This window comes from Bubalus bubalis, chromosome X (assembly GCF_019923935.1).
Source record: "Bubalus bubalis isolate 160015118507 breed Murrah chromosome X, NDDB_SH_1, whole genome shotgun sequence".
Lineage (NCBI taxonomy): Eukaryota > Metazoa > Chordata > Mammalia > Artiodactyla > Bovidae > Bubalus > Bubalus bubalis.
In genome coordinates this window covers 16,870,232-16,892,124 of record NC_059181.1, presented here as the reverse complement: position 1 = coordinate 16,892,124, position 21,893 = coordinate 16,870,232, and the positions used below count along the sequence as shown (strand labels likewise).

Genomic DNA, 21,893 nt, shown 5'->3' with positions numbered 1-21,893 from the left:
CAGATTTTCCGAATTCACTCTCACCTTGACAACGCTAACATTACAAGCAGCAGTCAACTTTTACAAGATACTCTTATTGTGTAACATGGCCAGGCTGCCAAAAAAACATGCTACAACGAATCAGATAACAAAAGGCGAAGAGACAACCTTCACCTGCCACGTAGCTAGCAGTGAATACACTTTTTCTTTCCATGACATTTGCTGGCACAAAGGGGTTTGGCTTAAGGCGGATCGGACTAACCTTCAATTTGTCATAGCGCTCACTCAAAGCTGCCACCTGATGATCTCGGTGCCGCCCGACCAGTTTACACAAGGCACAGATTAACTGGTCATCGGTCACGCAGTACATATTCACCTTCTCATCCTCGTGTTCCAGGCACATTAGCCCCCGGATGTGCGAGTCCGGGATGGGCTCAATGAGACGGTGGCCTGTGAAGGGCTTCTTGTTCGGGTGAGTGGCTTTTAGGCACTCGTCACAGTAGGACACTTCGCAAGTGACACAGGTCTTCACGGCGTCCTGGGCAGGATCCTGGTCACAGAACTGGCAGAGGACTTTCTCGGCCGAGGTCATGCTGTTGGTGTCAAATGCCCGCTCCCGGCGGGTCTCGCTGGGGGAATTGGGCCCGCTCACTGAGGCTTTCTGGAACCTGTCGATGATGTTCTGGAGAGTGACGTTGCGCTTGAGCCCGTCTAGACCTCGCTGGCTGAGCGTGATGACATGTCGGCAGGTGGGGCACTGGAAGGCGGTGATGGACTCCACGGACTCGTTGGTGGCGCAGTGTGACACCAGGATGCGGTGGGCGCAGTTGAAGCAGAGGCTGTGTGCGCAGGGGAGCAGGAGAGGGTCCTCGAAGAGCTCCAAACAAATAGGGCAGGTCAGCTCCGACTCCAGTGTTTCCATCTTCAGGCAAAGCTCTCCTGGGTCATCAGCGAAATCCAAGGAAGCTGATCAGCTATCTGGAAACAGAACGTAAGATGTGATTAGGCGTGAGGGGGTCAGCCATGGGGGGCTGTCAGCTTTGAGTGCATCTCAGAATAATTCCGCACACAGGTCACGGGAGGGTAAATGTGTGTACATTCCAAATAATTCTCTATTCACTGGGGAAATAAGGCGGGGGCAGGAGGGGGGAGAACACCCAAAGCCAGCATATCAGCTAACATCTCCTCAAGGTTCCTGTCGCCAAAAGCAGCATTTTTTTTTAATTTAATGTATTTTTTTTTCTGCAATTTTGTTCTTTAAAGGGTCTCCCTCCAAACCGGCAAGTTCTTGAAACTGTAATTTCCATATCTAATCACAATAATCTTATTGTGTTATGGCCAAGTTTTCCTTATGTTTTAAAACAAAAATGTAGAAACAGTAATTAATGAACTACGGAGTCTTTCATGACCTTGCATTTATGAGTTGACATGTTAAGTATATGTGCTTTAAGGGCTGCTACTCTGTGATACCGAACCAGGCTTCAGAGGAGAAAGGTAGTTATTGTAGAAGCGGGAGTGAAATGTGTATGAAATCAATTGCGTGGTTTCAGTGGCAATCATAACGCTGCAACCAGGGATGTCAGTTTCCCAAATACACCCCCAAGAAAAAAAACAAGTGACTTTCACAAAGATGATTGTGATAGAGGCAACGTTTCTGGCATGTATTTGTTACTCTTCTGAATAATTCTATTGTTTAATCTAGCAGTGGGACGTGGGTGGGCAGAGAGAAGTGGAGAAAAATATCTGGGGGCCTTTTTAGCGGCTGTGGTGAGCTGAGTACTAACAATGTGGTTCATGAGAACAAGGATCGTAGTGGCTACAATATTCACTTGCTAAGTTATAACAATGGTGACGATTACAGTTTAGAAAGCACTTGAAGGTAGTCGCGCTCCACAGAGGAAATTTAAAGGGCTGCTGATGGACCATAAGCAACCCTCCCAGCCTAAAATCTCCCATCAAGGGCTTGTCACTGTAACCAGCGACAGGCATGGCTAGCAGGAGTCCAGCCTCACACTCAGAGCCACGTTGGCCTGGGCACGACCTCTGGCAGCTTTGTTGCTCCCCTCCAGGCTGTCTTCGGGTGGCCCAGCTGCACGCTCCCCTTGATGGCAAGACTTGCTGCTTTGTGAACTCTCGCTTGCCTTCCCTTCAAAAAGGGGCGGGCAAAGAATCCCACATAAACCCTGGCTCATTAAGAGGGAAGAGGCCTCATGCTCATTAGCAGGCCTGGGAACCAAGCCTCTTTGAACCTTCTCCCTTTCAAGGTCATTAACAGAGGTCTGCGCAACAGTGACGGGCGCATTAGATGCAGCCCGCTGCGGACTGTGGGAGAATCGTGCCGTTCACCCAGTAGTGCAGTTCACCCAGGAGAGGCGATGTTCAAATCACCCTCCAGGGGGTTTTCTCAGCCGGATTCATGGGAAGGCTTCACATCCGAAGCTCTGTTTAGTGATTCTGACAATCAGCCTTTTTGTATTCACACCTCCATTTATTTACAAAATTCGCTGTTTCTAGAATGCCCTCACCCTCTCTGAAACAGCATCCCTCAGAAATACCATGGTGTGCTTTGGTTAAACCAATGCTCATCTCGTTATCAACCGAACGGTAGCTGATCATTAAAAGCATAAAGGATGTGCCGGCCTTGTGAAAAATTAAAGAGCTGCCGGCTTCATAGAAGCCTGGCATCTTAAAGACCTCTCCAGCCATCTTCTGATATTAACTATAGAAGAAAGGATAAACGGGCAGCTGAGATTTGAAATATTAAAGATTGCTTATTGTTGCACGACCTGCAATGGAAAGCCCAGGGCTGCTGTTTTGAGAAACTTATGATCTGCACTCAGTCCTGGCCAACTCCTTCCTACAGATGGCTTAGAATAAATTGAAAGGTTTTACCCATTAATCATCATTTTGGTTAATCATGGGAAAACAGAATAATCTCTCAGTCAAATATCTTCTCACTTACCATCAGCAGAAGCATGTCAAGTAAAGGAAAAAGATAGATCCTTTGGTCTACTATGTTGGCAGGTGAAACAAGAACACCTACTGATAGATCTCGCCAGAGGACTGAGCTTGTCTGGAGAGCTTTGATGATTGCATTTTTAGGCAGGTGTCAGAATTTCATCCCAGAGTAGCACAGTCAGAATTTCTAGAGGGGATTCCACTGTGGACCCCAAGGGAAACACTGACATTTTATTCAAGAGACATTTACTGAATGCTAGGTAGTGAGCTAGCTCGAGAAGCTGGAACCAGGCCTCCTTCTCATCTCCTTCCCTCTATGATCATGGGCCAAGTCAACATCCTCCCCTACCTGGATGATCACAGTATTTTTCTAAATGGTCTCCTGGCTTCTTCTCACTGTTGCCCCCCACCCTCCATAGTCTATCCTCCACTCAGAAGAGCTTGTTAACACACGACAGAGCCTGCCTCGCCTCTGCTACAGCCTCCAGGGGTTTCCCATCTCACTCAGGGAGAAGTTCATAGAATAAAACCAGCCCCAGAAAACACAGACTCAAACAATGACCTCATTTCCTCCCACGCCAGCCCTTCTTCTGCTCTGGGCACATAGCCTCCTTGTGATCTCTCAAACGCACCACGCACGTCCTGTCTCCCCTTGGCAAGGTCATTGGAATGACTGCTCGTCACCTTCTTCATGAACCCACATGAAATGAATTCCCCTACTCCCACTGCGACCACCCATTTACCCATCATGGCAACCTGTCTTCCCCATATCCATTTGTTTCCTTCCATAACATTCACCGACATAGTCTATTAGTTTGTTCACTGCTCCATCTCTCCCCATGGCCCCAACACTAGAGTATCAGGCTCTATCTAGGAGGGCACAGACTTTGCTTTGCTCTTTGAGGGACATACCACCAGCACCTAAAACAGTGTCTCACACACATTAAGACTCAAACATTCATTGATTGAGTTAAAATAAGTACCAATGTTGGGGCTGAACCCAGAAACAATAAAACATAACCCTTGCTTTCAATAATCTCTCAATATGTCAGAACAGAGGTCAGCAAACTTTCTCTATCAAGGCCAAGGCAGTACATGTTTCTGGTACTGCAGGCCAGACAGTCTCTGCTGCAACGACTCAATTTTGCCACTGTAGCAGGCAAAAGCAGTCATATGCAATACAGAAATGAATGATCATGGCTGTCCAATGGGATTATATTTACAAAAGCAGGTAGCAAGCTGGGTTTGGCGTACATATCTTATTCTGCTGACCCGTATTTTAGAAGACAGAGACATGTAGAGTCAACAAAATAGAAATGAAGAGCACTTTCAGAGAGGTATGAATAAAATGCTGCACTGGCAACAATAGCCACGCCGGCAGGATAAGACCTCAACAAGCGCATACAAGTTTTGAGTGCTAATGGGAAATGCCAGATGACAGGATTCCACCCTGCCATCCGTGGACACGATGTGAGTCAAGTCCTCAGGGGCAATTTACCTAAGAATGATTTAATTGCAGCCGCTCAGAAATGGATCATTTTTTCTTTTATTGCCCTGGCGCTTGGCGTGGCGCTTTATACAAGTATCTATGCTATAAATGCTGTTGGTTAATTGTATAAAGTGATGACAAAATATCGAGATGCAAAGTGAGATTTGGCCGTTTTTCTGAACCTCTGGCCTGTAGGCTGCCAGAAAGGAAGGGATTTTGACTTGCTGTCTACAGCAGATCTCATTTTTATTACTTTTATCCAGATTTTCCCATGGTGGCGATATTCTTGTGAAACCACTCAACAATATATTACCACTAAGCACAGATGCCATTCCCTTCTCTTAAAAAAAAAAAAAAAAATGGCATGGCTTATTTTCTAGCTTTCTTTAAAATAATCCTGTTTTTTTGAGACATGAAAATGCCGTTCATTCTTTCACCAAATAGTGAACTCCCTCTAGGTAAGGGGTCTTGGGACAACTAATGGTAACACCTGCCCACTCCCCTCCACCTTCAGTGATCTTGTGGTCTATTATGGGAGAGAAAAAACAAATTGTCATCCAACATAACAAAAGACTGGGGGAGAAGAGGATGTAGAAGCTTCCTGAAGGAGGCAACATACAAGGTGGGTTTTAAAGATGAAGAGGGGGTTATCAAGCACACAGAGATGTGGGAGTGGGAGTAGATTTTGTGCAAAATGTTATCTTTTTCTTTTTTGAACTCCTGCAATTTGATTTCCAGGCCTCCAATTAAGAGAGAGAGAGAGACATTGACTCTTAGCCTTCACTACAATGGAAGGAAATCAGACGTGCATATCACCGTCAGGAAATGCTATAGCTCAAGATTTTTCTGAATGGGCTGATTGGTTCTCATTCAGAGGAGGATGTCGGTCATCGTGGGAACCTTTGCAACAAACCAGGGATGCAAAACAATTCACAGTTCACACCTCTGCTCGTCCACCATTTATGGTCCATAACAGGGCACAGAAGAGTGAGGGGAGAGAGTTGGGCGGGTGGCCAGACAATGGAGTCTGATCCACAGCTCTGCTTTCTTAGCTGTGTGTCCCTGAGGTAGCCCACAGATGTTCTCTCCAATTCTCTACAATCACAGCCCTCAGCGGTAGAGGCTTTGGTCACAGGATGCAGCTAAGCACTGGATCCTGGGAAGTGCGGGCCACCAGACATCTTCACAAAACTTTCTTACAGACTCAAGACTTCGGAGGAAAGCACTTCTTTAAAATGAAAAATGAATAAACGGATATTTATTTTCCATACCTCTCCCTGCCTCCTTTACCTCCCCTTCCCCATTTTGTGTAGCACTGAGATGAGGCTTTTCTGATTTTCTTCTCTAAACACATCTGACTTCTCCAGCTAAGCCAAGCCTGTGTGTGTATGCATGTACAGTCAGTCACTTCCAACTCTTTGCAACCCCATGGTCTGTAGCCCACCAGGCTCCTCTGTCCATGGAATTTCCCAGGGAAGAATACTGGAGCAGGTTGCCATTTCCTACTCCAGGGGATCTTCCTGACCCAGGGATCGAACCAGCGTCTCTTGAGTCTTCTGCATTGGCAGGCAGATCCTTTACCAGCTGAGCCACAAGGCCTAGGTGTTTTTAAAAAGGCCAGCCTACCTTCCATCAAAAAGCTGTCCAGGTTGTTTGTTCATCCATGTACTGCCTCTTTGATTCCTAGGCTTGTGAGACTCTCACAGCACCATCTCATAGCATGGACAGTACCTTGCTTCATTTACTATAAGGACTCTCATGATTATACTGGACTCAGTAGCTTCTGTCCCAAACCCATCTGCCCTCCAAGCTTCCTGGTATCTCCTCATGGTGCTTCCATTCTCCTGATTAGCACAACTCAGAGGCTTGCCTCATTTTCTACTCCTCCCTCTCAGGGGAGGCAGAATCATGTCCCTGCCCCACCAAAGCTATCTTACAAAGCAAATGGGAGTTCAGGTTGCAGATGGAAATTAAGGTTGCTAAGCAGCTGACCTTGAAACAAGGAGATGAGCCTACATCATCCAGTGGGATTCAATATAATCATGAGAGTCCTTAAAAGTGGAAACAGGAAGTAAGAGAGAAGTGTCAGATGATGCTACTTGAAAAAGACCTGATAAGACACTGCTTTGAAAATGGGAGGAGGCCATAAGCCAAGGAATATGGGCAGCCTCCAGAAGATACAGAAAATAAAGAAACAGATTATCCTCTAGATCAGGGGTCCCCAGCCTCTGGGATATAATGCTTGATGGTCTGAGACGGAGCTGATGTCCCACTAGGAGAAAGTGCGCCACAAATGCAATGCCCTGGAATCATCCTGAAACCATCCCTCAACCCTGGTCCACAGAAGAGTTCTCTTCCATAAAACTGGTTCCTGGTGCCAAAAAAGATGAGGACCACAGCTAGAACTTCCAGAAGGAACACAGCCTTGTAGATATACCTTAATTATAGCCCAGTGAGACCAGTGTCAGACTTAATGACTCCCAGTGTTCTTCTTTAATGCCATGAAGCTTGTGGTACTTTGTCACAGCATAATAGGAAACCATACACTCACCTTTCCCCAAATCCAAATCATTAGCCAAGACATGCAAATACCAAATCTTAGTAGTTCTTTGACTTCTCTGTTCCTACTGCCTCTGTGTTGATCCAGATCTCTACTGTATTCCCACACTATTGCCCAAAACAAATGAACAAAAACAAACCCTACACAAGAACAAAAATACCTTCTAATTTGACTTATTGCCTCCCACTTTTTGTCTTTCAGTTTCACCTGTGCAACATGCTTTGGCATCATCATTTCTTCTGGTGACTTGACTTAAAGGCACAAAACATTGAGCAGCTCCCTGCTGCCCAAAGTCTCAGTCCTGACATCTTATCTTTTAAAAACCTTGCCCAATTTTCTCCCAAGCTGCTTCTTTAATCTTAGTCCCAATCACTCACCTCCTGTACCAGAGACCCAGGAAATGGGACCATTTTCTACTCTTAGCAGTTGTCTTTGCTTTTCCTCCTAGCACAAATCACTTTTTTCTCTTGTCATTTTTTTTTGTTTGTTTCATGCTCCATTTTCTTTTGTTTTCTGCTTTTTTTAAAAAATGAGAGACAAGTTTCCAAGAGGTCCGAAGAGCCCTGGCCACTATGGTATTGAGGGATTTCACATTCCACAAGAAGAACATTTTAAAAGATGGCTCTAAATAGCGTGACATGTCTTACATGTTTACCATTAGCCAAGTAAAGCTTTAGCTGAAAGACACAAAACAAAATAACTATCCTCTTCACAAAACAACTAAAATATTTATTTAAAAGGAGTATTTCCTAGTACCCAACAGAGTGATCAGTAATGAGTCGCAGATTTAAATGAGTCATCAGATTAGCCCTGGGACTGATGTAGGCAGGCATGTGTGAGCACAAACATGAATTTCATATGGAGCTAACATTCATAATCGAAATTTGAGGCCAATTGTGAATGGATTGGAGAAGGCAATGGCACCCCACTCCAATACTCTTGCCTGGAAAATCCCATGGACGGAGGAGACTGGAAGGCTGCAGTCCATGGGGTCGCTGAGGGTCGGACAGGACTGAGTGACTTCACTTTCACTTTTCACTTTAATACATTGGAGAAGGAAATGGCAACCCACTCCAGTGTTCTTGCCTGGAGAATCTCAGGGACAGGGGAGCCCGGTGGGCTGCCGTCCATGGGGTCGCACAGAGTCAGACACGACTGAAGTGACTTAGTAGTAGTAGCAGTAGTAGTGGTGAATGGATAGCCTGAGCCAAAAGACTACCTCCCCCTTCAAAACTCTGCATGATACAAGTTGGATATAAGACACTCATGCCTTTGAGAGTTAAGGAAAAATCATCTATAGATCAACAGAAAATTCATCAGCAGTCAGCCTGGTGGCTCAGCTGGTAAAGAATCTGCATACAGTGCAGGAGACTTGGGTTTGATTCCTGGGTCAGGAAGATCCCCTGGAGAAGGGAATGGCAATCTACTCCAGTATTCTTGCTTAGAGAATTCCAGGGACAGAGGAGCCTGGTGGGCTATAGTCCATGGGGTCGCAAAGAGTCGGACATGATTAAGTGAGTTTCACTTTCACTTTCATCAATAGAAAGCCTGCAGGAGAGCTAGCAGTGAGCACTGTAGAGAGACTGGACCTGGACACCCAGGCGATGCTTATGGTGAGCTGGCTGACCCAGGTGCCTCGGAAGAAGCCACTGCTCCCTCTGGGCTCCAGGTATCATCATCTTTAACCAGCACTCATTCCAGGAGGAGGACTTTCCTGGAGGGAGAAAGGCCTTCTTTTGTCCAGGGTACAGGATACGGAAGCAAAGAGTCGGGAGGAGAAAGTTCCCAATAGAAGACAAGGTCATTGGGACTGAAAGAATTCAGATATGGTATTAGGCTCGAGAAGGGAGATGGCTGAACTCAGCAGGAGTGCCCTTAGGGATCAATGTGCTAAAGCAGGGAGACAGAAGTTAAGAGGGTTCGTATATGTTGGTTTCATCTTTTTTGCCTTCTGCTTTGAATTAAGACGCAAAACTATTCATCTGACAAGTCAACACAGAGAAAACATTTAACTCCCTGCCTCTGCTGTCACAAGCCTTCCCACCATCCCGCTCGGTAGCTCATTTTAGGATTTCACAGCTTTAGTCCTTGTAGTCTCTACTGACTTCTGCTATGACAAACATAACCTGCACCTTGAAGAAACACCTAGGACCCTTGTGAAGATGGCATGCACTGCAAAGTTTAATCCCTAGTCAAAGTCGGTGAGCAGCCTTTCCAGTTCAAAGTCTCATGGGAATTTCACCCATATATAATCAAGAAGTGACCAAGGAATCTCCAGACCAAGGGCATTCTATGAATTCAATCACCCGCTAGAATAAGGAGACATTAAATTGTGAACTTCTCAAGTGACTCCAGTGGTAAAGAACCTGCCTTAAGAGGCTCGGGTTCTATCCCTGGGTCAGGAAGATCCCCTGGAGGAGGGTATGGCAACCCACTCCAACACTCTTACCTGGAGAATCCCACAGACAAAGGATCCTGGTGGGCCACAGTCCATGGGGTCGCAAAGAGTCGGACAAGACTGAGGCGACTTTGCATGCACACAATTATCAGCACATCATCCCTGACTTTTTTATTCCCAGTTTCTCTTAAGAGACATTGGTGTCTTAATCATAAGGCAAATCCACTCTCAATGCTTCCCTACAGGTGTTCTATGTCATGTCTGCATACTCCATCAAAAGTAATCACTTTTCTCATTTGGAGACTGTGAAAAAGAACATGCATTTTAGCCACCTATAATTTTACTTTTAGGACCTCACTTTGTACAGTTCTGAAAGCCATCACCATGAGGGAAATTAATGAGTCACCTGACCAAGGAAGAAACTTGGATACCAACACTGGGTGGCCTGTGGTCAATTGTTAATATCAGGTCACTCTCAGCCACTGCCCAGATGATTTGCAAGGCACTTCCTCCATCTCTCCCCATAAATAGCTCTGGCGTATGGAAACCAAGCTTGATGTTTTACCAAAATGCAACTGAGAGGACAAACACCGTCAAAACTGCACAACATTACACCAAGTCACCTAAAACTTGTTTGGAAAAGGAAATTCCTAAAAGTATCAGAAAAAAGAGACAGCTTCGGAAATGCTATGCATACATTTACTTCTTCAAGAGTCATAAATTTCAGAAACAGGATCAAGTCAATTTCCTGTTCTCTCTCTTCACGTAAGTAATTAAGACTGAGCAGACTTACTGCCATCTGAATTTTTGCTACAGGATTCTCTCTTTTCCAGAGCCATAGGTGGAGTATTTTTTAAAGGACTGTGGAATAATGTTTTCATCTTGGATCAGCAGAAATACAGACTTTCAGAGGACTAAAAACTTGGGAATTGGAAAATACTGAAACTGAACCTCAGTTGGTGAGGCAGGATTTGCAAAAGAGACTAAACTCAGAAAGGACTTGGTCTCACGTCAGATAAATTGCATCTCCAAACCCCAAACATGATCTAACAGAAACTCAGTAAAAACTGAGAGCTCCATCCCAGATGAATTCACCACAAACCAAGTATTTTTAAAACGTAATACAAGCACTCAATATCTGCATATTCTATCCTGATTTAGTTTTTCATTTTTGAGTTATAAATACCACACAGTAAAAACACTACCCAAATACTATTTTACTCATTAGAATCCTGGCTGATTTGAGAAGCAGGTGAGTCAGTAAGTGCACAATAAAAGAGAACCATAGGATGGAAAGAGGGATCAAGGGAGCTCCAATTGAATGTAAAGGCAACCTGAAAGCCTAGAAACTGATACCACAATTTATCCCACCCCAAATTACGGCACAGAACAGTCAAAATGCAAAAAGGCTCTTAAAGCAACAGTAGAAATAATACATCGAGTAGGAACGGGTGAAAAAAGTGATCCCATAACCTTCTAAAGGTAATCCCTCTGAAGTATCACTGTGGTTAACCTCCAACCATCAGCACACAAATTCTCATCACAGCAGACAAGTGAAAATTTCTGCCAACCACATTGTAGGGGACCAGAGGAACTGATGGAAAAACAAAAAGTGACAAGCAGATAAGCACTGAGGCACTAGCCCCAAGTTTTAAAATAACTAATGAGGACAAGAGATATTTTTAATCAGTTGTCATTTCACCTGGATTCTAAGGAGTGTTGGAGTTAAAAATGTTTTACCTGATACCTGAACTGAAAATCAGGAAAAATTTTTAATTTCAGTCAACACCCACCTGGTGGAATTCATGCAAATTGAATTAATCTGTTCGCAAACCCTTTTCTGTCCATCCACGTCTGTCTAGAACTCGCTCATTTTTTAGTAATTGGATCTCCAGGACATTCTTTAAAATAATCACATACTCTCTTGCCCACACAACCTGATTAATAATGAATGAACATTCCTGAAAAGAATCACTTGGAAGCCTGGCAGATGTCTTCAGGGATATCCAGGCTTTAATGATAAAAATTAAGGAGAAATGGGAGCTAGGTCACACTGTCTGGTTATTTTAATTGAAACCCAGTCTTCCAAATTTACTTAACAGAATGCTTAAATACACCTTCTGGAGTTCATTTATACAAGCAGATAAGCAAAAAGACACAAATGACAATGCAAAAAAAAAAAAAAAAAAGCCATCCTGATTTCTCCAGGAACAACTGCTTGATTCTGCCCTGTCTTAAGAGTGAAGAAACCCCCTCAACAGTCTCAGAAATGCCATTCATCCCAATGAAAGACGGATAAACAGGTTAAAAACAGGAAACAGCACAGTTGTCCGAAAGAGTTCTTTTAGCATCTCCACAGATTCTTACAAAAAGATTGCCTTGAATACCCACCAATGGACTGCACCCTAGTTCTTTTTGAAGAAACATCGCCGTAGGCAGAGGAGGGGGACCCACGAAATGACACACAGGCCACCGAGACCAGATGGTGGGTGGCAGGCAGTGCCGGAGCGGTCCTGTATGTCTGTGAGAGCGTCAACAGTGAAACACAACAGGAAAATCGACGCGACAATTCCAGGAAGGCCAGCTCCACCTCATCCACCCCGCCAGGCTTGCTGAGTTGAAGAATCAAAACTCTCTCTGGCTTTTCAAACTGCCCTTTCCTCGGACCCTGTCGTGGCTCCCCTGGGCCCTAGCCCATTCAGTGCTCATCTGAACCAAATTAAAAGGCAGCTTGGGTCAGGTCAATACCCACTGCCTAGTCCCCCCACCCCCAAAGCATGATTTGCCACTAGGATCTGTACCCTCATTGCTCACAGGGATCAAGAGCGGGTCAGTGTCCGACGGCTGAGCGCCGGATGCCAGCTTTGTACGCTGCCAATGGGAGTCGTGCCTGCCCACTGCCTGGGGTCACCAAGGGGCACAGGATTCCCTTGCATTTTGATCCTCTCAGCCTCCTTCTGAGTACGTGATCACATTATGCTCGGGACACTGCTTTGTTATTTTTTAAAATAATATATGTATTACCTTGCATCTATCTTTTGAATTAAAATACACTATCGAGAAGAAGTCTTTTTTTTAAAATGCTATATCAGGAGTCATGATCTCTTGTATAGACACAATAAAGCAGTCATTGTTTCTTTGAGAAAGATCTAAATCACAATCTGTCATCCTGAGAAACAACTGAAACTATAACTATAAAATATACACATATGTGCATACACTCACAAGCAAGCTTTACATACATATACACATATGTATAGATATTATATATACGTATATTGTATACATATTGTGTACATGCATATCATATAGGCATATCATATGTGTATATTGTACATACAGAAGTTAAAGCTGCTTAGTTGTGTCCGACTCTTTGTGACCCCATGGACTGTGGCCTGCCAGGCTCCTTTGTTCAAGGGATTTTCCAGGCAGGAATACTGGAGTGGGTTGCCATTCCCTTTTCCAGGGGATCTTCCCGGGCCAGAGATTGAACCTGGGTCTGCTGTACTGCAGGCATATGTACATATAATACAAACATAAACACACACATACAGCAAATCTGTGATGAGTGTCCCAGATTTAACTCTCCAGAATGGCAAAGAAAGAGTGAATCAAGAATGGAAAGTAATCTTTTAAAAACTGATTGTCTGAAGGAAGAAAGGGAAGTCGTCTTCCCAAAAGCAAAAAAAAAAAAAAAACCTGCCCTGCACTGCAGTTCTTTCAAGGATGTCGCTTATCACACTGCACAAGGCAAGAAATTGCAACGAAAGTAAATCATCAGGAAAGTGTAAAAAAAAAAAAATTAAATTAAAAACCTACATTGGTTGCAAACCTGCACAATTCAATTTATCAACCAGATATTTGGACTCAACCCAAGAAGGTTAAAGAACATTTTTTTAATGTCAAAGTCCATCAAACATTTTTTAAATTATTTTTTTGATGTCAACCATTTTTAAAACCTTAATTGAATTCATTACAATATTGCTTCTGTTTTATGTTTTTGGGTTTTTTGGCCATGAGGCATGTGGGGTATTAGCACCCTGACCAGGGATCAAACCCACAACCCCTGCATTGGAAGGTGAAGTCCTCACTACGTGACCACCAGGGAGGTCCCTAGAGAACAATGTTGATAAAGGGCAAGCAGCAGGCAAGAACGGCTTCCCTGTGTCACCTGGGCTGCACATTGCGACACCTACTTTCATGCCACTGCACCCCTCATGGTAAACCAAAGCATGCCTCGCATGTTTGACATAAAAACGCAAACATACGTTTTCTAGACTTATGTCTCTACAAACCATAATTTTGTTTGTCTTTTAACAATAAACCAAGGGGTTACTCAATTTCACTTACAAATGACTTCCCAAAGGAGTCCTCACTGTCCATGGAAGGGACACATGTACATCATCCAATAGAATTGGAAAGACCTGTTCATCAAGAGATTTGAAAGGACTGCTTTTGTTAAAACAACATTAAAATTGTCAAGATTTCTCTGAGACATTTTGGCGCTGTTGTGGAAAAATTAGCCTGAGACATCAGGAAACATTTACTCTGTCCCACAAAAGCCAAGGAAAATGATAAACAACAACAAATTCTATCATCTTCTAGAGTGCACAATCCGACCACCTCGACAGGAAATTTCCCACTGTTGGGGGGACGCCGACATTTCAGTTTTTCCAGTTTATGTTAAGAAAGAAAGCATCCGGTTTTAAAGACAAATGGAACCTATTTTACACTAAATTGAAAATGACTGATGTTTTCCAGGTCTATGCTGTACTGGGTGTCAGGCAAGAATTTGGTTCTGAAGGCCGTGAGAACAGACTTGAAAGAGAAAGAAGGGAGTAAGAATGTGTCACATTTAGTCTCCTGACAGAAATCTAAATCGAACCTTCTGGATGAGCAGGCCCAACAGTGTGGTGGTGGCAGAAATGGAGGCCACTGAGTCCTGCGAAATCAATCAGATAAAAAGGGCTCCAATACTGCCTTTCCTAAATGCTTTTCCAAGTGTATTCAGAATACAGTAGGCACTTCCACATACATTCAGAGAACTACTTCTATGTCTATATAAAATCCTATGTATACCTACAATGCAGTTAGCTTTTGGAACCATATATACACATGCATGTGGATATATATGTACACACCCACACACATATGGGTATAAAAGCACCTTTGCAAAATTCCTTGGGACTTGCCAGTACTCTTCACATACCTCTTGGTCACAGCATCAGTCCTGCATGAGAAAAAACTTTCCTTCCTACATGCAAAAACAGAAACCTGTCAATAATTTCTACATGAAAAATCAAAACACACCAACTTTTAAAAGTGACCCCCAAAATCTGTCACTCATATCTCAAAGAGGTGACCCCAAAATGAGCAAAACCATCTAGGAGGTCTAGTCTCTGAAGGACAAGACCAGTGGAGCTGGATTTTTGCAAGAAAATTCTACCTAGAAAAACCCTTGCCCCTTGTATACTCTCCCCTTCCCGCGACTTATCACCAGGAGGAAAATGTATCAGTAGATAGGCGTGGATGATGGCCAGTATGGCAACGCCCAACTTTTCTCTTAGGTTCCAGGACATGACACGCACAGCTGTGTCCTCAGGTAATGACAACATTACACAGTAACTAATTCTTATTCTAAGAATAGATAGGGGAATTATCTCCAATATCATAGTTTTTCTTCTCAAAGGAAATTGCTTTTACTCTCCACTTCAAAGTCAGCCATACACAAAATCCTTGTGTTCACAAGACCCTGAAGCCACTTTGCGATCTTAAAAAATAAAGAAAAGTAACCCTCCTTTACAACTCCTGGTTAACTCTTATGAAGAACATGTTTTCAATACTTCCTGTGATCACTCAAGCCCTACAGTCAGGGAATGAAGTCTTTTTTTTTTTTTTTTTTTTTTAAAGGCAACAGAAAAAGGAGGGACTCTTTTGTTCTGAATTGTTATTGTAAAGCACCACACGAGACAGACAGGGAACATGGGAACAGGGCATTGAAAAGGACAAGAGGGCTGACAAACGAAAACAGGATATTAAGAACAGTGTTGGAACTGGGTGTCCCTACAGAACAAAGGCGGGAGGCTTCTTGGGAGAAATTTGAGCACAAATACCTTGAATCAATTTCAGTACTAATGGATGAACTAGTTTTCCAGGCAGCAAGAAATCTTTAAGTCTGGGGCAGTAAAATTAGGTTATCATTAATACACACACACACACACACACACACACACACACACAGTTTTAAAGTATAAAATTAAAACTGCTTTAAATCACACTAATCACTCCCCTTTCAAACCATGATCCACTTAAAATTTTTAGATCTATGTTTTGCCCCATCTGAAACAAAATACTCTTTTTTTTGTTAGATAGCTGAGCTGACAGCATACATTCCTAAGAAAATCAATTTTTTCTTACCAAAAAAAAAAAGAAAAAAGTCTCCGTTCAGAGCATGCTCTTACACTTTAAAGATAACCTTTACATAGAGCTTTCCAGAACTCCCAGAGAAGCTAAGGTTCTACTCTGAGCAACAATCACTGCAGCTAACTCGCTAGCATTAACAGAACAGCCACATTTTGTCAAGTCATGCTTTTATCATCTTATACTTTTCTTCCAATGCAAATTCTGCTAAAGATGCTAGTAGAATGATACACTTAATAAGATCATCGGTGTTTAGTTTAATGGACTTACATAATAAGATTGATTATTGTTATTATTGCAGTTTCTAAGCTGAAGGGGTTCAGAACAGTAAATAATATATCCTATCTGACATTGTAGCTAAAATTGCAGGCTTTTTCTCCTCTTCTCTACATGTGCCTTGTATTCTTCTTTTTCCCTTTCCCCATTCTTTCCTTCTATTGTGAGATGAGTTGTTGTTGTTCAGTTGCTAAGTCATGTTCACCTCTTTGCAAACCCATGAGAGAGGAACCTAATAGGCTTTCCTCTTTTAGACCATGCATTTCATCCACCTTTCTCTTTGATGAGCTGTCAGCAAGCCCCAGTTTGGGATGAGGCCATCGGTGTGATGTTGTACAGAGAAATGGGTCCCTCAAAATCCGATAAACCTGAGTTCAAACTCTGCATGCACCATTTCCTAGCAGAGGTGGATAGGAGCCAGCTACCCAATGGACCTTACATTCACAGAGCCGTTTCATATTTTTCTAAAGCTTCCTTATTGAAGGGTCCTTTGAGAATTAAGTGAAACAAAGTCTTAAAAGTGCCTGGCAAAACTGTACCTTTCATACCCTCCTCCCCTTCTTGTCCTGAATCACCTCTTCCCATTCTTTTTTCAATACACATATGATCTTTTTTTTTTTCCATTGGAAATCTCTTCAAACCATGTTTGGAAGCAGAAAGGCTACTGATCCATTTATTCATTGAATAACGTTCATGGAGTATCTTACATGAAGGAAGAGTCTATGAGTAATGAATTAGCATTCCTATTATTACAGTAATCACTCTGTAATCATCTTCATATAGACAATGTCGATTTCCTAGACTTGGACGTACCTCTATTTATCACCACTGGATTGCCTACCATGGTCTTGAGGCTGCAGTTCTCTGCTCCTCAGGGAAGGGCTCTCTGTCCCACATGGATCCCTTGCCAGAATTTTTGATTTTGCAGGAAATAAAGGACCTTGGCACAGGGTGGGGCATGGGGGACCATCAAGAACAGTGAAGGGTTTCAAGCTACCTTCAAGCTAATCAGTTAGCCTCCTGAAAAGCGCTGGCAGAAGACACGAGAGTCCAGAATTAGACAAACAACGTTTCTGAGTCAGGGCCCAGGGAGCAGCGTGTGTTCCCTGTTCACAAGTCCCCAAGTCCCATGGAGCAGGCAGCCTAGGCATAAGTGACACACACAAGGGTTTACATTCCAGCTGAGCAAGCCCAAGCTTTGGAAACCTGCATCTTTGATAATGGACTGCAAGCAAACAAGCCCAGCATCTGCCCTGGAGGGCGTCATGTTCTTTATTACAATGGGCGACGATCCTGCTTTCTACCCTGGAGGGAGATGTTTTCTTTCCACCTTTGAAGGCTATTCATTGTACAAAAATCCTTAGAAAGATAGCCTGGAACAAAGGCAGTCAGCACCTCAGCTAACGAGGGGTACAGAACCGTAAGAAATCCATGAAGAATTATTCCCCAAGAAACGCTTCCATCTCCTCCTGGAGATGTGGTCAGTAGTGGTCCCAAGAATTGAGATCACCACTGGGCCTTCTAGCAGTGATGGCAGAGGCAGTGATTGCTGCTCTTCAGTCACCAAGTCATGTCCGACTCTGCGATGCCATGGACTGCAGCACGCCAGGCTTCCCTGTTCCGCACCAACTCCTGGAGTTTGCCCAAGTTCATGTCCATTGAATCAGAGATGTCATCCAACCATCTTGTCCTCTCTAGCCAGCTAACTTGACACAAATGACTCCTGTACCATGGAAGACCAGAAGTAAGAGGAGCTCACAAGACAGTGTTCCATGTCTTTTATCCCCACCATCCTCTAAGGTCAGCTGACACCAGGAAAACTGGCAGAGAGCAGGTAAGCCCCACCTATAGGTTTTGCCCAGTGTGTGTGAGCATACTCAGTTGTGACTGACTCTTTGAGACCCATGGACTGTAGCCTGTCAGGCTTCTCTGTCCATGGAGTTTTCCGGGCAAGAATACTGGAGAAGGTTGCCATTTCCTACTCCAAGGGATCGTCCCAACCCAAGGATTGAAGCCAGTGTCTCTTGTGTCTCTTCTGCATTGGCAGGTGGATTCTTTACCACTGCAGGACCTGGGAAGCCCAAACAGACTTTTTCATTAATCCTTAATAACTTCCTCATTCATCCCAAATCAGCCTTTATCTGGTCTAGAACTTTAACTCTTCACTACTCTTAACCTAAACTCATTTTAAGAGATTGGAAGAGTAAGCTAGTTTTATACTTTTATGACATTAGGAATCCTTTATGTACATTCACTTGGCTTTCTTGAAGCATTAAAAAAAAAATTCTTTTAAAATGATTTTGGAGCACACCCAGAGAGAAAGTCATTTCTCTGATTATTTTTTTCATTCAATGGGTATTTCTGAGGTTTTGCTGTGTACTGGGCACTGATGGGGCCCTGGGAGTGCACTAGTGAATGTGGCACCAAAGGTACACCCTGGGAGAAGCTGAATTTTAATGAGGTAGACTTAAAATAAACTGGGAAACTGGTGAGAAAACCTGGTAATTTCAAGGAACCATACATAAAACAAAGGAAACAGAAAGGACGACTTGCTAGAAGGCAGAAGGGTGAGTGCAGATCAGCTTTAGCTAAGGAGTTATTTCTGCTCAGATCTGTGGAGGGTTTTGGCTGATATTTTGTCTTTTTCCTCTACCAGTAAACAAGCAAAGAACATCTTGATTTCAGGATAAAACTTTCCAGCGTTTGACCAGAGACTTGTAATTCAGTCTCTCAGGCTGTTAAATATTTAGTTTCAGATTTCCTTAAGGAATGATCTCTTTTTCAAGGACATTAAAGTCCAACGTTGACTATTTCTAACATAAAAAGACAAAATGATGAATTATGGGAATCAGTGACCTCTTTGTTTACTTGGGCAAGGCCATTTGAGAGAGGAAAGTCGCCATCATACAGTGGACCAAATAAAAAAAAAAAACCAATAACAGGAACTACGGTACTTAGAATTCCCTGAATGTCTGAGTGTTTAGTGGCAGGATATTAACTGAAAGTTGAAAGGAACCATGGACACGCAGTTAGGGTTACACAGAAGGGTGTGAAGGAAATTGAGACATTTCAAGACTCATTGGTTTTCTCTGGTCTTACCTGTTTTTGTGTCTCTAGGAGAAGAAATTTCAGAAAGGAAAGGAAAGAAGTAGGCAAACAGCACAGGGGAAATGAACAGCCAGGGCTTCATGACTGAAGGATCAAAGATGAATTAATACTAAATGGTCCCAGTGCCTGAGAGCTCTGTTGGGGTCTTGCTGACAATAACGGCATTAACAAAAGGTATCTCAACAGAAAGAAATTCACTGGCTAGGGAGAATTGGAATGGCCGTCAGATCATGATCATCAGAGCTCATCTCTTCAAGAAGAGGCCAGAAGGGAGATGACTACAGACGGAACTCTCATGAGAGAAAAAAGGAGCTGCTACTGTGGCTGCAGCAGAAACCAAGGCAAGGGTCTGGGGAGTCTGGGTGCTGGGTGCCGACCACTCTACCCAGAAGCACACAAGGTTTAGGAGAGGACAGAGTGGTGGGCAGAGAGGGGGTTATGTAGCCAGCAATTCTCAGACAGTATGTTATCCCCACCCCAAAGACTTTTTGGCCTAAAAGCCAAGATTTAAACTCTTTACAGCTTGATAGTTGTGCACAAAATTATGTAAAGTATATACATATTTGTGATCCATATGAAAACAAATCCTATAAGTGCTATCAGGCTTCTAACAACTCTTCCAAAATTCTCTCAAGGCCAGTGAAACTCTGAGATTTTTCTTGCATTATCAAAATAGGTTTCCTTGTCCTATTTCAGAGAGAGATGATAAATGTGATTTATAAATTGGGAAGTTACTATATTACCCTGGAAATAATGTCAAATGCTGTGATCTTAGGGTCTTGTTTGTTTGTGTTTTAGGATTATGTGACTCTTAAAGGAAAAAAAAAAGGTCCATTTTAAGCTAATAAGTGTGCATTTCATCTTGCACATTTTATCTTTTCATTGGATCAAATTTTCTAAGAAGCTGGCTTTTTGAATATAAGATAAGGTGACATTTCAAGGGGTCAGTACTTGAGGTGCAACCTAGGGCTTAAAAATTCACTTATGATAAAATGTCTAGCTTTGAGAACAGTGGCCTTTCCAGGTGGCTAAGCTGTCTTCAAGTGGTGATATATTTATTTTGAAAATAAATACAAAATAATTTTTGCTGTCTGATTTATCAGCTTTATGGTAAGGACTGCTGGCTTGTTACGTAGTTTCCTTATTTAAATCAACAGACACCCGATTCAGGGCACGGCTCCAAATAGTTCTGCCTGTTGTCTGCATCTATTCATTCCATTACAAATTCCACCAAGTGACTCTCCCTGGTGAATGGATGCAAGTATTCCATTTCGCAACTCTATTCATTTTCTTCCTTAGACTACAGATTGGGAAATCGCTCACTCCTGGGGTGCTGAGCAATAGGTGTAAGGCGAGGGCAGGGTGATTTCCAGAAGGGTGCTTCGTTGTGTCCGAGTCATTGCCAGGCAAGCTCCCCTCAATATCAACGGCTAAAACATCACAGTCCAGAGAGGTGCCCAGCATCCTGTGCCCGCCCCAGCCTAGCAGCATCCAGAGGCAATTCTTTGCATGGGTGCTTCTTCATCATGATCCTGACTGGCAGCTCTGAGGATTAAACTCAGGTCCTTTATGCACATTAGCCCCCTGGAGTGTTGAACTCCAAAACCTCTATTTTTCTCCCCTGAGTCTACCCTGTATCTCACAAAACCCTACTTAGCCACTGTGGTATGCAGCTTTTCTCATTCTGGGTTATCAAAAGAAAATACAACAAAACACCAGACCCTACAACAATCTGCTGGAGATGGTAATGATGGCGTGTTTGGGGTAGAGTGGGTCAATCCCAAGTTCTTTCAGAGCTGAGACTTGGGAACCCATTTCCCTCTTTATCATTAAGACTTTGCATTCTCATCAGAAGAGTCCTGCTAACAATGACACCAACAATCAACTGGCTGAATAAAATCTGTGGGGTTTGTGTGTGTACACATATATCCATTAAAAAAAAAGGGACCTCAAAATCAGTGAATGAAAATCAAGACCAGCATCTTCTTAATCAAGCAGAATTTCCTGCTTAGTAACTGCATTAAAAAAAAAAAAGACCATCTGGCCTCTGTGCTACTTGAGGGCTTTCACTCCTTACTTCCTGGTTATCTTTAGCAAAACATTCCAATTTCACTTATAAATTCTTTTTACCATGATGCCATTTCCTTCTGTGTAACTACTTGAAGAAACAGAGATGAAAACATTGTTCTGTCTCGAAAAAAATACTCCTCGGTTCTAAATGGCAGGTTTGAAAGGGAAAAAGTATACTTGGGAGAGAAAGATCGAAGTCAAGTCATAGTGAAAGCATTATCTATTCATATTTCTCTAAACATAAACAGTGCTGCCAGGGAGCTCTGCTTCTATCTCTCTATACACAGATTATAGATATCAATGTAGATGGATATATATTAATAGTAGTAATTAAAATCCCAAACCAAAAAGCCACCACTACCCTGCTCATTCGAGGTACTCATTGTCCTTAAGCACTCTGCAAGAAATAAATCAGAAAATGGAAGGTGCAAGCCATCATATATAGAAGAGATAAACAACCGGGTCCTACTGTATAGCACAGGCAACTACATCCAGTATTCTGTGATAAATTATAATGAAAAAGGATATGAAAAAGAAAGTATAAATAAACAAATAACAATCACTGTGTTTTACAGCAGAAATTAACACATTGGAAATCAACTATATTTCAATAAAACACATTTTAAAAAAAGAAC

General features: G+C 42.9%; 1 protein-coding gene across 5 annotated transcripts in view; it reads right to left on the bottom strand.

The window, feature by feature from the left end:
* Positions 1-21,893, bottom strand: part of MID1 (midline 1) — a 789,406-nt gene that overhangs the window by 139,053 nt on the left and 628,460 nt on the right. For 3 of the 5 annotated variants that reach the window (XM_025276517.3, XM_025276520.3, XM_025276519.3), the window contains exon 2: positions 242-957. In XM_025276517.3, the coding sequence (XP_025132302.2) occupies positions 242-901 (660 nt within the window). In that variant the 5' untranslated portion in view covers positions 902-957. Of the gene's footprint in view, positions 1-241; positions 958-11,775; positions 11,930-21,893 lie in introns of those variants that run through there. The other 2 variants (XM_025276518.3, XM_025276522.3) reach the window with 2 other exon arrangements.